Below are 16757 nucleotides of genomic sequence, written 5' to 3'. Positions count from 1 at the left end.
CATACAGGAGCTGACCCTACAAAAACAACGTACCAGGAGTGGGGATGCAGCAGCGAGGGAGCAGGAGGCTGTAAATTATATTTGCACTGAATAACACACGGTGTTTTATAAATAACAAGTTATTAGCCAAGAACTTGTTTTGTCAATAAAGTGAGATTTTCACCATGAGTTAGTTATTGCTTTAATAACTTATCACAGAATCCCAGACTGGTTTGGGTTGGAAGGGACCTTAAAGCTCCTCCAGCTCCAACCCCTGCCACGGGCAGGGACCCCTTCCACTGGAGCAGCTTGCTCCAAGCCCCTGTGTCCAACCTGGCCTTGAGCACTGCCAGGGATGGGGCAGCCACAGCTTCTCTGGGCACCCTGTGCCAGCGCCTCAGCACCCTCACAGGGAAGAGTTTTCCGCTGTTCCCCGTGTTCGGATGCAGCGCACACCGAACGCTGCTCTTGGGGTCCCGCCGCGCTGCCGCAGTCTCCCGGGGCGGAGCCGCATCCGCCCCCCTCCCCTCGGGCCGCGGGCGCGTATAAAGCGCGGCGGGAGCGGGCGTGGGCAGCGCTGGGGCCGGTGAGCGGCGGGGCCGCGGGTTCGATCCCCGCGGGGGGACGCTCGGTGGGGGGGAGCTGCGTGGGCGCTGTTCGGGGCGGTTTGTTTCGGGGGTTTGGAGGCTCTTTAACGGGTGGGGCCGGGGCGGGGGTGATGCCGCGCTCACCTGCACGCTCCCGCAGGGCTGTCGCCATGTCGGTGTCACACAGCTCCAGGCTGAACAAGCTGGTGCGGGAGCAGTACGTGCGGCTGCCCCAGGACGGGCTGGTGCAGGTCACCTACGTCTGGATCGACGGCAGCGGCGAGGGCGTGCGCTGCAAGAGCAGGACCCTCGACAAGGAGCCCAAGAGCATCGAAGGTAACGCCGCTGCTTGTCCCTCCGGGTGGTGGGTGGCGGGGTGCAGGGCTGCGGAAAAGTTCTGGGGTGCTCTGGGCACTTGCCCTCCCTGGTTGTGTGGCACTGGTGATACCCACTTTAGTTATCCCATGGGGTTGTATCAAGCGTGTTGCTGTGGTTTGCTTAATCTGTGCCGGTAGCACTGGGTGGGAAGGGGAGGATGAGATCCTCACCCCTCTCCACCAAGGAAACAGGCATGGAGACGTGTCAGCATCTGGATGGGGTTTGGCGGAGGGAGGTGAAGTGGCTGAGGCTGATCCTGCCTGTACCCTGGTTGTGCTGGGGGGGGGGGTGAACACACTGATGCTCAGGAGCCCTGCTGGGCAGGAAAACCTTCTGGCCATCATCACCCCACAGCATTCAGCGCCCTCTGCGTTCTCCATCCTGGGTCTAAGCCACCAACTTTTGGCACGATCCATATGTGAGATACCTTTTCGCAATCCCACTTCTCTCTGCCTCGTAGATGTCCCTGAGTGGAATTTCGATGGCTCCAGCACGGCGCAGGCAGAGGGCTCCAACAGCGACATGTTCCTGGTGCCCGTCCGCATGTTCAGGGACCCTTTCTGCCTGGACCCCAACAAGCTGGTGCTCTGCGAAGTGCTGAAGTACAACAGGAAACCCGCAGGTGAGCACCTCCAGCATGCGCCCTGGCTTCCACAGGTTACCCACTTACTGTTTAGGGTGCCATCCCCCTGAGGAGCTGCTCGCTCTGCGCCGCTGGTCCTGGGGAGCAGCTCAGCACTGGGTGCTTGGCCTGAGGCTCTGAAATTCAAGTGCTGGTGGTGGCGGTTGCTTGCAGGAACCTGTTCTGGAGGTGCAGGGCGAGGAGAAGAGCAGTGAGATGTGGAGCTCACGGCGCTTGCCAGCTCGAGTGTGCTGAAGGCGTCACCTGGCTTTCGAGCTGGAGCACATCCAGCCCTGGGGCTGGGGTTAACCCGGGGAGCGGTGGGAGTCTTAAAGTGCCGGGTTTGTGGCTGCTTTCCTTGCTGAAGGGCAGCTGTAGAGAAGGAGGCAGAAGGTGCTGACCTTTCGCAAGCAGCTCCGGAGCGCGCTGGCTCTTGGTCTCTTATCACTGCAGGCAGAAGCCGGCAGTCCCAGTGTCTGTCCTGTTCCTCTGATAAAGCCCCAGACAGAGGACAGGCAGACGGTGCGCAGGGACGTGCTGAGGGGCTCCCAGAGGGGGTTCTGTCAGCAACCAACTGGTTATTTACCAGTGAAGCGGGGCCATGTCCATGCTGGGTGCATCAGGGAGGGAGACAGCATCTGCGGGGTGATGCAGAGGAGAGGCTGTGGGCAGTGATGGTGAAAGACAGAGCTGGTTCCTCCTCAGACAGCACCATGGCTTTCAGCCAGGGCGGAACAGTCTTGGTTGAGATTCCTGCCCGGCAGCTTCTCCATGGCAGCTCTTTGTAAAGAGACCCCCAGGCCCTGGAGCTCCTGGGGCAGAGAGCTCAGCCCAGAGCCCCACAGACAAGGGGTGCACCCTCCAGCTCTTCCCAGGGGGGTCTCCATGGACATTAAGGACTCTGTGGGCTCTGGGTGGGTGATAACTTCCTTCCCCCTTCTCCCGTCAGTGCAAGGGGGATGTCACTGCTCTTCTCCGGCCCCACGCTATGGGCATGTGTTGTAGCTGCTCTGGGGTCTTTTACTGTGATTTAAGGGCAGAATTTGCAGCCTGGAGGCTGCCTGTCCCTGTCACAACAGTTTTTCAGCTGTGTTTTCCCTCAGTTTTGGTCCGAGTCCTCATTCCCCTATCCTGGCATGTTGTCCTGTGTTAGGATGGTTCTCTGCTATCTATCTTTCCTGGCAAAGCTCTGATTGCCCTGAGCTCCACCAGCCAGCCTGGAGCTGGAGAAAGAGAAGGATGATTAAGCTGGGGGTGCAGTATTGACGGGAGATGTATAGTCCCTGTTCCCAGATCTGCTAGATGCCTGTAGGACAGGGCTGGGGGATAGCCCCTGATCTCTTGGTGTGCAAAAGGAGGAGGATGCTCATGGACCATTGGTGGTAGTTTGGGGGGCAGGCTAATTACACACTCTCGGTCTGTGGCCTGATGCTGTGGTGATGGAGTAGCTCTGCAAGGAGGAGCTGGGTGAGCAGGGAGCTTTGCAGGAAGAGGGGATTTCCTCACTGGTTCTCTTAAGGCTTCTGTGGGAAGCACTTGGCAGTGGTGGAGTGAGGTAGGATGGAGCAGAGCATGGTGTGTGCCTGCCCATGGCACAGGTCTAACCCAGCCCTCTCTGCTCCCAGAGACCAACCTGAGACACACATGCAAGAAGATCATGGACTTGGTTAAGGACAGCCACCCCTGGTTTGGGATGGAGCAGGAGTACACACTGCTGGGCATCAACGGCCACCCCTATGGCTGGCCCGACAACGGCTTCCCCGGCCCACAAGGTAAGTGTTCATCCCTTCCCCAGCCCTAGCACTCCCCTTGGCTCCCACCCTGCTGCCTGGCTGTGAGCATCCCATCCCCATCCTCGGTGCAGCTTCCCCGTGGCGGCTGGCACCGGGATGGGGTCAGGAGCCGTCTGCAGGCAGCCCTCGGCTCACGAGAGCTGTGCGGAGCACGAACAGCTCAGCTTAGCGGCACCGCTTGTTCGGCAAGGGCTGGCAAAGCCGCCTCCTCCCGCGGCTGCTCGGACAGGGCCGGCTCATGGAGCCCTCCGGAGCGAGCCCCAGCGCCTCTGCTGCCGCCTGGGACGGGGCCAGGGGTTTCCCAACCCGCATCATCAGCCTTTTGTGGGGACCGGCCGCTTTCAACATCTCCCTTGCCGCAGGCGGGGAGGAGATCTGGGCCTGACCTGCTTGAGGAGCTGCATAAAACCACAGCCACGAACAGTGTCGGTTGTTGTCAAAACAGTCTCGGCTGCTTGATGTGCGCAGAGGGTCCCGAGGTGCCGCGGGGCAGACCCAGCTGCCCTTATCTCCTGGCCACCTCCCGGTTGATGCATTACAAGTCCTGTTTAACTGCCTAGATAAGGCTGAGGTTGCAGAGATGAATTGCTCACACTCCTGGAGTAGGGGTCAATGGCTTGATGGACTGTGGAGGGAAACACTGTTTAATTCCCATAAATCCTCTGCAGACGATGGCTGGGAGCTGTGGGATTATGCTGCGGTGCTGCTGGTGGTGCCAAAAGCTTTACTTTGGTGGTGACTCCTTCTTCCTTTCCAGGCCCTTATTACTGTGGGGTTGGAGCAGACAAAGTGTACGGGCGTGACATCGTGGAGTCTCACTACAAGGCATGTCTCTACGCAGGGGTGAAGATCTGTGGCACCAATGCAGAGGTGATGCCCTCCCAGGTATGTGTGGATGGCCCTGTGCAGCCACTCTTCATGGTGATGGAGACGAGTTACTGTGAGGCTGGAATACCCCAGCGACTCCTTTGGGGTGCCAAATCCAGTGACTCCCCACACGAGTTTTGTCTAGATAGGAGCAGTTGCATGGATGATAGGATGAAAATGTCTGTGTTTGATGTCCTCCTAACTCATCCTGATATGCAAATCCCTGCTTTTGGGGGCAGGCAAGTGAAATCACAGCTGAGCCAAAGCGCAGGCAAGCTCCTCACAGAGCTGGCAGCCATTGTGGAGCTGGATGCTTCCCTGGGTGCTCTCTTTCACCACGGAGCAGGGGTGCGGGGGACAGTGGGGGCCAGGATGGGCTGCGGGAGCAGCACATGGAGCAGTGGGTGCATCCTGCTCCCCCATCCCGGGAGCTGGGAAGATTGGGTGGGGCATGGCCTTGGGATGCAGCTGAGGGGGGATCTGGGGTCAGTCAGGAGTTAGCTGGAGGAGCCCCTGATTGCATTAGGCGGGGGGCCAGACTGACCGACGCGCTGTGGCCCCGCAGCCTGTGAGCCGCAGGCTCTCCTGATGTGGTGGTGATAAGCGGGGGCTTATCTGGGCCAGGACTTTTAACGACCCTGCCCGGTCTTCTCCAGGGTCCTTCTTGGCTGCTTCCTGCATCCCGGGCTCCATGGGGCCGGGCCACGGCAGCAGCCATGAATGCGTCACCCGCTGCTTAGTCACTGTGGATGGCGCAACCCCAGCTCCAGCCGGGACAGAACAGCCCTGGGGGGGACTCACGGGCTCCTCGTTAGTCCCCTGCCCTCTGCAGTGTGGGTTGGGGGATTCTTCATGCCAGCAGCTCCAGCACCAGCCTTGAAGGCAGGAGTGGTGCTTATTTACCTCCCTTTGGATTAACACCCTTCTGATTTGCTCTAGTTTTAGCTGTTCATTCCTAGTTTTTTGCGTGCCAGAGCTGTCCTGTTGCGTAACTCCATGCTTCCCATCCCTGTTGCTGATACCCAAGAGAAAAGCTCGGCTGTTGCCCAGGCTGGCAGCTCTCCCTGAGGGGTTGTAGGGATGTGATGGATGGGGAGGCACAAACCTGCCCATCTTCACTAGTACCTGCTTGCTCCTTCCAGTGGGAATTCCAGGTGGGCCCGTGTGAAGGCATTGAGATGGGGGATCACCTCTGGATGGCTCGGTTCATCCTGCACCGAGTCTGTGAGGACTTTGGGGTTGTGGCTACTCTGGACCCCAAACCGATGACCGGGAACTGGAACGGTGCCGGGTGTCACACCAACTACAGCACTGAGGAGATGCGGAGAGAAGGGGGCCTCAAGTGAGTCCTGGGGGGTCCCTGGGAGGTTTGGGGGGTCCCTGGCTCTGTCGAGTGTAAGTCTCTGTGCCTGGGTGGCTGCACCAGGCAGGGCTGGGCCTGTCATAGAATCATGGAATGGTCTGGGTTGGAAAGAACCTTAAGATCATCCAGTTCCAACCGCTGCCATGGGCAGGGACACCTCACCCTAGACGATGTCTGGGTCATATGAGAGTGTCCCCTGGGGTGTCCTCATCACAGAGGTGCACAGAGGAGGGGGTTACAGCCTTCCTGGCCATAGGAACACCCCCCAAATGGACCAACTGACAGACCCATCCCTGTTCTCCTCTCCCACAGACACATCGAAGCTGCCATCGAGAAGCTGAGCAAGCGGCACGATTACCACATCTGTGTGTACGACCCACGGGGCGGCAGGGACAACTCCCGGCGCCTCACCGGCCACCACGAGACCTCCAACATCTTCGAGTTCTCCGCCGGCGTGGCCAACCGAGGCGCCAGCATCCGCATCCCGCGCCAGGTCGGCCAGGACGGGTACGGATACTTCGAGGACCGGCGGCCGGCGGCCAACTGCGACCCTTACGCGGTCACTGAGGCCATCATGAGGACCACGGTGCTCAATGAGACCGGGGTGGAGACCAAGGACTATGCTGACCACTGAGGCATGGGGCGGGTGGGGGCTTTGGTTTCTACACTAGCTTCTCACATGGGATGTGTGCTCTGCGGTGTCCTGGGCTGCAAGCTCAGCCTTTTAGGAGCCTTGCTTCTGGTCTTGTGAAATGTCGCCTTAGGAATATATAAATGTATAAATATTTTATAGCGGGAGGGAGGGGGCAACCTATTTTCTCAACCACTTTTTTTTTTTCGGGTTCCTGGTTTTAGGTTGTATGTGGGGAGGGTTTTTTTAAACTTGGATTGAGGTTTTCCCAATGGACTTCACGCTGGGATGGACAGGGATCCCTATGTGGAAGCTGCGGCTGCTGCTGGTGGCACCTGGGGAGAGCGGGTGCTTCATTCCATCTCTCTGTTGCAAGGAAATGATAATAAATAATTCTCCTGGCTCTTGGCAGCCGGGCTGTGCTGTAACGGGTGCGTTGTTCTGTAGCTCCTTGAGCTCCAGGGAGGATTGCATTTGGGTCTTGCTGGAGGATCCTTGGGGAAGCTGCCTGGAGCTGCCTTTGCCCATTTCCCGGCACTGAAAGGCCATCTCCTTCCATCGTGATCCCCGAAAGCAAACAGAGAGGCACAGGCTGAGCAAACAGGGGCAGCAGCTGGCTGGGTTTACACAGGGTGTGCGCTGCTGAGTCAGCACATCCAGCGCTGGGCACGGTGAGCAGCAGCCCTCCCCTCTGGGGACACCTTTGGGTGAGGGAGGAGAGCCTGGGATACCTCCTGCTGCACCCTGGGTGATGCTGTGCTGAACAGAGAGACACAGTGCAGCTCCTGGGGTGGGAGTCTCTTTGCAGCAGGGGTCTTAGATTGTATTCATGGAGTAAAGCCCCCAGGTAGGGCATTTGCATGAAGATGCGGTGTCAACAGCATCTCCAATGGCCTGGTCCTTTGGGACCCTCCATGCTACAGCGGTGGGGAGGAGCTAGCTGCAATCACAGCAGACAGCTCTCTGACTGCAGGGACACCTTGAGCAGGAAGTAGCCATGAGGGGTTACCTGCAGGTGAAGGGAAGCAGCAGCACTAACAGACAGGGAACAGCTTCATGGAATTCCAGCCTGGTTTGGGTTGAAGGTACCTTAAAGCTCATCCAGCTCCAACCCCTGCCACGGGCAGGGACCCCTTCCACTGGAGCAGCTTGCTCCAAGCCCCTGTGTCCAACCTGGCCTTGAGCACTGCCAGGGATGGGGCAGCCACAGCTTCTCTGGGCACCCTGTGCCAGCGCCTCAGCACTCTCCCAGGGAAGAGCTTCTGCCTAAGAGCTCAGCTCAGTCTCCCCTCGGGCAGGTTCAAGCCATTCCCCTTGGCCTGTCCCTACAGGCCCTTGTCCCAAGCCCCTCTCCAGGTTTCCTGCAGCCCCTTCAGGCACTGGAGCTGCTCTCAGGTCTCCCCTTCAGGAGCCTTCTCTTGTCCAGGCTGCCCCAGCCCAGCTCTCTCAGCCTGGCTCCAGAGCAGAGCTGCTCCAGCCCTCGCAGCATCTCCGTGGCCTCCTCTGGACTTGTTTGTCCACTCCAGTGCAGTCATGAGGATTTAGAAACTGGTTTGATGTTTATCTCTGGATCTAAAGCAGGTGACAAGCTGAAATGCAGATCTCCAAGTCCCTCCTGTGGGTCACGGCGCTGCCAGTGGAGCAGGGAGCAGGGACTGGGGGCCGTGCTGCAAGCATCCAGGAGCCCTCGGTGTCTCTGAGCTGTTCAAGAACAAATGTAAGCCATCCCTTCCCTAAGAAGGACACGTTTTCCTTCCAGAAATTGCTGTTTGGGATGTTTAATATTTTTCATCAAAACCACAACACTGTCGTCTTCTCCTCTCATTTCTATGATGTCTTTAATGGGTAATTTGAGCCCTGGGACAATGACTGATGGATGCAGCTGGAAAATCAATAAAGAGCTAAATCTGGAGCAGGAAGATGCATGTTTGTTTCCTGGGCTGTACCAGTGGCTTAAAGGACTTCAGCTTTCATCGTACTGTGTTGTGCAGCCCCTGCTAAATCTGGGGGATCGTGTGAATCCACACTGCAAACATCTTTGACCAGACACAGCACCGTGGTACCTCCAAACACTTTGTACCTGTTCCTGGATCTCACCCTGCAATTCCCCTCTGAGGAAGGACCCTCCTCTTCAGGGAATGACAGCGGGGCTCCAGGGGAGATCCAGGACAGGGCCACTGTTCTCTGGGAACGCTGCTGCCCACTCCCTGGAGCTGCTGCGTGCTTGGACACTCTCATCCTCTCCTTTGCCAGAACAAAAATCCTCTTGCTTATACTTTCTGAGGTCAAAACAGGCCAGAAACCATATGTCCTGGGTTTCTTTTTCCTAAAGCAGGAGTGATTCCCACCCCCGGGGCCTGCAGCACAGGGGAAACGAGGACACCAGCGACTTCCCACAACGGCTTTGCTTATAATCTTGCTGTGTTCACCCCTGTTGAAGGTGGGTTGTCGGGCTCAGACAGCCCTCAGGCTGGGGCTTGAGACCATGGTGAGGGGGGAGTGCATCCATCCCCATGCGAGGGTTACACAGTGCCGGGAAGAGGTTCCCCAGTGCTCCAGGCTGGACCAGGATCAGTGGGAGCAGTGGTGGGACCCTCGGTGGCATCCGCTGCATCCGGGGCCACTGCAGGTAACCGTCCCAGGGCTTTCCCGAGGGAGCACCGCAGGGGGATGGCGCTGGGAGCGGGGAGCAAGAAGGGATCGGGACCTGGAGGCGCTTCCCTGGGGATTGCTGCCCTCCGCAGGCGCAGCCGCGAGTAACAGCGAGCGGCCGCGCAGGGTGAAGTCTGGCTCCTAAAGGAGCGAACGGTGCCGGGACGTTCTTCAACACCAGCTCCGGTTCTAAACCCCCACCTGCCCCAGGACCACCCTGAGCCCTCGCCCGCTGCGCAGACGCACCCACCTTCACCCGGTCCTGTGCTCCCGCACGAGCACTCACAGACAGCGGCAAATAATCATAGAATAGAGCCTGGTTTGTGTTGGAAGGGACCTCAAAGCTCCTCCAGCTCCAACCCCTGCCACGGGCAGGGACCCCTTCCACTGGAGCAGCTTGCTCCAAGCCACTTCCAAGCCATTCCCCTTGGCCTGTCCCTACAGGCCCTTGTCCCAAGCCCCTCTCCAGGTTCCCTGCAGCCCCTTCAGGCACTGGAGCTGCTCTCAGGTCTCCCCTTCAGGAGCCTTCTCTTCTCCAGGCTGCCCCAGCCCAGCTCTCTCAGCCTGGCTCCAGAGCAGAGCTGCTCCAGCCCTCGCAGCAGCTCCATGGCCTCCTCTGGCCTCGCTCCAACAGCTCCAAGTCCTTCTTGTGCTGCTGCCCCAGAGCTGGATCAGGGCTGCAGGGGGGATCCCATGAGACTTTGGGCTCTTTTCCATACCCATCTCACCCCTCAGCCAGGGGCACAGAGCTGCCCAGGGATGTGTTACCCCTCAGGACAGTCATTCCCAGGGCTGTGACCTGAGTGATGGCCAAGTGGTTCTGGCAGATGGCTCCAATGGACTGCCAAGCTGGGGCACACAAGGACCAGGCATCCACTGTGGTCCCTTCCTTTGTCCCCCATCATTGAGCACCCTGCTGCAGAGGGGGACACCCAGGGTGGGCGAGCATTGTGACCACCCCATGATAAGGAGCAATGGCAGAGGAGCTTGCAGGTTTCTGTGTTCAGATCTCTTTTTATCACTATAAATTCCATTACTTTGAAATCATTCAAGGCCGTCAGGATTTTTTTTCCCAAGCCAGCTATAAAAAGGACATTAGAATTACAATCCTGGTGCTAACAATAGCATTACTCAAAGCTGCTGGCCAGAAGTGGGGAGCTCTGGGTAGAATAAAGACCTAAACTGAAACGTCAATAATAACTTCTTTCTTCCCCTCGCGGTCCTCCAGCCTGCTACAAGCTGCTCGGGTCTCTCTATCTTAATGAGCATTAAAGTGGTTTCAAATTAGAGCTATAGAAAATTGAAGTTTTGTTCCCTCAGAAGCTTAGTCTGACCTTTAAAGCCCAGTGACCACATTTTGGGTTTGGATATGAGCATCTTTGGTCTCAAAGGCTCATTACCAGCAATTCACTGCTGCTGAAATGCAGCCACAACTGGAGAGGGACAGGCACAATGCAGCAGCACCCAACGGGCCAGAAGATGAGGTAGGGAGAGGTTTGGCTGGGGGGTGCTTGCTCCTGGTCCCACTGGGGACCAGTGCTGGGGGGTGCTTGCCCTGTGCAGCATTCCTGGTCTGAGCCTTGCTCCTGGGGGCCTGGCTGTCAGGTCAACCTCCACTGGGCGGGTGCTGGGTTCGCAGTGACTGCTTTCAGCTCAGTTTAGTCCCTAAAAGTATGGGACGGAAGAGCCCCAGCAGCCCAACCTGAGCTGCAGGTGGGGTGTCCGGGGAGCCCCCAGGACACCCTGGGCACAGCAGCGTCTTGCTGAGAGGGTGACGCAGCCAGTAACCTGCAATGCAGGGTGGCTTTTCCCATCTATGTGACCAGCCCACACGGCGTGGCGAAGGGGCCATGCTGGCTGCTGGGGGCCTGCTGCCCACTCGCTGCTGGGCAGACAGAGCAAGGAGACTCCCCAGGAAGGCTCGTTCCCATGGCAGGGCCCAGCAGCTGCAGCTTCGCCTCCTGCCTGCTCTGTGTCTGGATGGTGCAACACCGAGCAGTCATGGGTGACGTGATGATCGGTGGCAGCATCCAGAGTCCAGGGGGTTGTTTGTAGGAGCACTGGGGAAGGATGAGTGAGCGCTGAGCTGGAGCTTGCACCCAGGTGTAAGAGGAGCCCATGGGTCTGCCCTCCTGCTCCTGGCAGAGAAAGCAGCAGAGGCTGGAGCAACGCAGAGCAGATCTGCTGCCTGTCCCTGCTCATCCCAGCTGCATGGCATGGGCAAAGGCTCCCTGGCACCCTGGTGAGGATAGGACAGGGTCTTCCTTGTGCTCCCTGCTTCAGTGGGGCTGTTGCTTTGCTCAGACAAGACTCATAAAGCGGAGCTGTGAAGCCACAGCAGGGCTGATGGGTGGCTTGAGAAAGGTCTGCAAGGAATGCCCCTCCTGCAGGTGCCCCTAGAGCAGCCCTCACAAATGAGTCCTTAATGACCCACAGCAGCCACCCCAGCACCCATTCCCCCTCCTGAGTACCCAGGTGGGTGAACAAGGCCAGATGAGCCATCAAAAGCTCCCTACTGCAAGCTGGGGGCTGCACGGGGCTAGGGGAGGACCTACACAGGGTGTCAAGGCGCTAATAGGCTTTAATGGCCCTGACCAGCTTCACCTGAACCCCCAGCCCATGGGTCCATTTAAGCTCTGCCAGGATTATTAGTCTCTGCCTGAGCTGTATTGAGTAGGACTGGTCTCTTGTGGTCATCCCGCCCTTAACCATGAGCTCATTCCCCAGCTTGCTGTGTCTCATCACTGCAGACCTGCCAGATCACCAGGCTCTGTCTCACCTTGGTTACCTTTGCTGATCCTGAGCTGCAGGTTGACTTTCTGGCTTTATTTTAGGTCTGTCTCATTGTGGGGACCTTTCCTGGTGGTCTTTGCTCCTGGTTGAATGTTTCAACTGTGTCTAGGTCTGCTGTGCTTGGGAGCAGAGGGATGGGGCCATTGCTGGGGAGATCATAGAATCATAGAATAGTTAGGGTTGGAAAGGACCTCAAGATCATCCAGTTCCAACCCCCCTGCCATGGACAGGGACACCTCACACTAAACCATGCCTGTAATTGTGGTGTTTCTTCTGGCTTCTTGGACCTTTGGGTGCTCCTGGCCCTTGCTGTACCCTGGTGGGTGGTAGTGGTTGTAGAAAGGGCTATGGGAGAAAATACAGTTGGGAGAGAGGGGGGCTGTGTGGGATATGTGCTACAGGGCAGTGTCTGCTGGGATGGGGTAGGACAATCTCCCCTGTGGTGTCCCTTGCAGTCCTAGCCAATGCCTCTGCTGTGTGAGGTCCTTGAAGGCTGCTGGTACCCACAGCTCTGTGCCTGGTGCGGAGGAGGGAGGTGGTGCTGTGAGGAGGGCTTGAGCTGTGGAGCTGGTTCCTCAGGCTGAGGGGGGGATACAGATTTGTGGATGCAGGACCAGGTTCCTCACTGCTATCTGTCTCTGGTGTGCTGCCTTTTGAAACATGCTGAAATAGGCAGAGTCAGCTCCCCTGTGGTGTTACCTTGTGCGCAGGCACCAGTGTGAGGAGCGGGGAAACAGAAACTTGGCTATTATGGTGTTCACACCAAAGAAGTCCCCTCGCTGCACATGGGGGCAGGCAGTAGCAAACAAGGCCTGGAGAGCTCAATTTCTTCTTCAGTCCTTATTTCCTGCAGCTGCTGAGAAATGATGCTGGTGGTGGGATGCCATGGGCAGGGATGTGCCTGTGGAGGATGGTGAGATGGTATTGACGTAATCATAGAATCATCCCAGCCTGGTTTGTGCTGGAAGGGACCTTAAAGCCCATCCAGTCCCAACCCCTGCCACGGGCAGGGACCCCTTCCACTGGAGCAGCTTGCTCCAAGCCCCTGTGTCCAACCGCGGAGAGAAGGGGGCCTCAAGTGAGTCCTGGGGGGTCCCTGGGAGGTTTGGGGGGTCCCTGGCTCTGTCGAGTGTAAGTCTCTGTGCCTGGGTGGCTGCACCAGGCAGGGCTGGGCCTGTCATAGAATCATGGAATGGTCTGGGTTGGAAAGAACCTTAAGATCATCCAGTTCCAACCGCTGCCATGGGCAGGGACACCTCACCCTAGACGATGTCTGGGTCATATGAGAGTGTCCCCTGGGGTGTCCTCATCACAGAGGTCCCAAGCCCCTCTCCTATAATGCTTTTCTCTTTTTCAAGCCTATTTAAGCTCCTGCGAGTCCTTGGGTTGTTGCAAGGAAGGTAAGGGATGCAGTTGTAATGGCAGAGCTTGCTAAGAGAAGCAGGGGCAGGTTGAGCTGTAGCTGTGCTGCAGTCAGACACGTCTGGTGGAGACACGATTCAAACCCAAATGAAGCGATTTCTTGTGGTGCTGCTCTAGCCTGATAGCTGGGGTAACACATCCAGTGCATTTGTTGGCCTCAATTCACATCACAGTGGGTGTTTTCAGGGGCTGAAATGTCAATGCGAGGCAAGTTTTAGGATGACTCTGAAAATAGCTGTAGATAGGGCTGGGCCTGGAATATTTGTGCATGGGAGGAGTGTGTGAAGTTGGTACTGTTGGGAACCGGAGCTGCAAGTGAAAGAACTGGTTTCATCCTAAACCAGCTCAAGCTCCCAGAACACAGGGAGGGGGGGGAAAGACACATGTGATGTTATAGTGCAGGGAAAGTACAGGAAGCTTTGGCAGATCTGGCAGCAGCTGGTCTGTAAGGAAAAAACCCCGAGCAGGAAGATGAAATAACATCAATCTGGAGAGGTTTAGCTTGGATAACTGTTTCCCCATGGAGCTTAATCCAGGACACGAACCCACATGGATGTATCCACCTCCCCCATGTGCTCATGGGGAACCGGAGAACACTGTTAACAGCCATCCTGGCTGGATTGAATCAGGCATACCACGTCTTTTCCCTCCTAGCCCTCAGACAAGGGTCCCATGGTTTGTTACACCCGCTCCTTGGTGCCCAGCATGTCCTTCTCCCACCTCCTCAGACTTCTGTGGAAGGGAAATGCTATCAGGTCTGTACACAGCTCACTGCTGGTGTGCCCTGAGCTGCCTTTCAGTGCTTCCTGACCAGTTGTGCTGCTGTAACACACTGACCTGCTTTTGGCTCGCAGTTTAAACTCCAAGGGTTGTGCTCTGTCCTGTGCTTCTTCCCTGCCAGGCTGCACCCTTATACCTCCCTGGGTGTTGGAGGCTCTTGCTGCAGCCTCTGCTGTGCTGCTTGCCCCAGCCCCTTCGAGGCCCTGTGCCAGGACAGGTCTCTGGGGTGGCACAGTGGCTTCAGCTCCTGCTGTCCCAGCGGGTACACTGGGTGACAGTAGCTTGGCAGGCTGCCCTGCAGAGGCAGTGTAGGGGTAGCAGACATGGACATGCAGAAGCTCATCACACTCAGCTCCCCCTGTTGTGAGAGGTGTGGAGGCATACAGTTCTCTGCCTTCACTTACCCCACGGTGGGAGGTGCTGGCTGCTTCCCCAGGGCATTTGCACTCCCAAGTGTAACTGGCTGCACAAGCATCGTTGTTGCCTGGTCACTGGTGTAAATGGGTTGTAGACTCACCTTCAACCACATCCCTTGCCATCAGCTCAGCTGGCAGGAGATGTCCAGCACATGGCTGTAGCGCAGGCAAAGCCTTCATCAGCTCCTTGTGTCAGCAGCATCATGCTCATGTGTGGCTGGGGCAGGCATTGCTCATGGTGTGGCAGTGGAGGGCTCTTTAATGACTCTGCTCTGGCCAAGGCAGGGCTGTCGGATGTGACTCAGCTGCTGTGTGACACATCTGGCTGGCCTTGGACCAGTGACCTCTGGCTCTTGCGTATTAGCTCATAGAACCCCAGATCAATAATGACTAGGGGAAGGGAGAGCTGATGAGGGTCAGTCCCGGGACATCTTAGCCATGGGCAGGGGCTGAGCATCTGGGATGCGCAGGGGTAAAGAACAGCCAGGTACAGTGACAGGGGATGCCCATTTCTGCCCTGCTTTTCCACACAGCATCCACCCGGATGCAGCCAGCCAGCCAATGCTTTTGGAAAGCATTACTTCACAGAGAAAACCCTTCAGTGCTGATGGTGCCCTCGGGCAGTGCTGCTGCAGCAGCTTGTGCTGAGGCATTAACTCCTTCCCCTGCACGCCTGGGTCTGGGTGGTTTCTGGCCCACGCAATGGGATGTCCTTGGGGTCAGCACTGCTGGTGTGATGTCCTGCCCCTTACCCACGTCCTGGTGGTGGGGAAGGGGCTCATGCTATGGAGGTGGGGTTTGTTCAGAAGGGAGCTCTGTCACCAGGGGTTGCACCCCGGAGTTCTCAAGCTGGGTGCATGACCCTTGGTGCATGATCTCTCCCCAGACTCTCCTCATGAGCTTCCTGGAGGGTTGGGGGAATTTCTTGGTGATTTCAGGCCACGGCATCTAGGACAGGATCCACTCCACAGCTTTTTATCAGCTGGAAGAGGGACATCTGGGCTGGTTGAGCAAATTGGCCCTAGCCACCTTCTGAGCAACACAGCAATCCACTCCTCTAGTTAGCAGCTGTGGTATGGTCTGGGTATCACCACTACTGTCTTCTGCCTGTGGATCTTTGTCACTGCCTCTCTGCTGGGAGCTACCTCCTCCACATCCAAACATGGAAGTGCTCCCCTGCTGTTTCTGGGGGAAATTCGGTGGATTTAGGTGGAAGTGCTGCAGGTGTGATCATGGACCTTCATGGGAGTGGCTGATGGGACGGTGCATCTCCAGCAGTGAGTCTGTGGTGGGGCAGCGATCCCCACTGCAAGGAAAGGTACCAAACATCACCAGTGTGGAAGAGCTGATGGCTGGGTTGCATTGGGCTGCTGTCCTGGCCAGCCAGGCTATGGTGTTAGAGGAACCTGTGCAGGGGAAAAAGAAGTAGAAGAAGAGCCAGGGCAAATACATGATCCAAACATCTTGCACCTCAGGTGGGGATCAGGCAGGGTGAGTGATGCTGCTGCTGTTGGACCCTCCGCTTGCTCAGGGCATCTCCTGGGAAGCAGGCACTGGGTACTGCCTGCAGCACAGCTCTGAAAAGGGTCCCCATGAGCCTGGGGGAACCTCATCCTGCTCACAGATGTTGAACAGCGGCTGTTGCCTGCCCCGGTGTTGTGTGAACCTGACCCCAACTGTGTGTAGCTCTGCAGTGAGGGAGAGCTGCAAAATTCTGCCTGGTGCTGGGGGCATGAGAGTCAGATTTTGGGTTCAATTCGGCTCTTTGCTCAGGTAAGGCTCTGCTGGGATCACTGGGGCTGAGTGAGTGAATCCTCCTGCTCCCAGAGCCTGTAGGTGAGCGCAGCAAACCATCCTCACCCCCCTGCCTGCGCATGGGTGCTGTGGGGAAGGGAAGACATGAATCCCCCCACCAGGTCCTCCTGCACTGAGCAAGAGGCTCTTCCAGCAGAGGAGATCAGAAATCCAGGCAGCAGGATGTGACTGATGATAACAGTAATGAATGCCTTGACTCTCTCGAAGGACTCAGTGAGGCTCGCCAAGTGCTGGCTGGCATTAGTGGATTAAAGCAGTAGCACCCACGAGAAGGGGATGGGTGCCATCTGGGTCATAGACTACAGTGGCTCAGGTAGGGGTTCTCCCTGCCTTCCTCTTCCTTCATGGCTTGGGGGGCAGACTGAAAGGGAGGAGTTGGCTTGGGAGGAATGGCCCTGAATCAGCCCTTCCCCAGGAGTGAGGGTTAATGGATGGGGGAGAACAGGTCAGGAGCACGCTGTGTGTTACCTGTGGGTGCTCACCCGGTCCCTCATGATGTGATCTAAAGGGCTTGCGCGTACCCCATGTGCATTTGGGGGTAAATAATCTCCTAATGCCTCAGCTCTCGCGTGTGCACGTGTGGGTGGGGGGGAGGCTGCTCCCGCACGCAGATTCCCATCCACACACAAATGCCAGAACGTGGGTTTGCAGAGGCACAA

General features: G+C 57.3%; 1 protein-coding gene across 2 annotated transcripts; it reads left to right on the top strand.

The window, feature by feature from the left end:
- Positions 1–570: 570 nt before the first annotated feature.
- Positions 571–6648, top strand: LOC136022276 (glutamine synthetase). Of its 2 annotated transcripts, XM_065695350.1 has the most exons (7): positions 571–584; positions 727–902; positions 1405–1566; positions 3192–3338; positions 4117–4244; positions 5369–5568; positions 5902–6648. In XM_065695350.1, exons 2-7 carry the CDS (start codon positions 737–739, stop codon positions 6221–6223), a joined length of 1125 nt encoding a protein of 374 aa, XP_065551422.1. In that variant the 5' UTR covers positions 571–584; positions 727–736; the 3' UTR covers positions 6224–6648. The 2 variants fall into 2 exon arrangements, with proteins under 2 accessions (XP_065551422.1, XP_065551423.1); XM_065695351.1 differs by lacking the exon at positions 571–584.
- Positions 6649–16757: the final 10109 nt, after the last annotated feature.

Source organism: Lathamus discolor, chromosome 15 (genome assembly GCF_037157495.1).
Source record: "Lathamus discolor isolate bLatDis1 chromosome 15, bLatDis1.hap1, whole genome shotgun sequence".
Classification (NCBI taxonomy): domain Eukaryota; kingdom Metazoa; phylum Chordata; class Aves; order Psittaciformes; family Psittacidae; genus Lathamus; species Lathamus discolor.
This window is presented reverse-complemented; position numbering and strand designations above follow the sequence as displayed.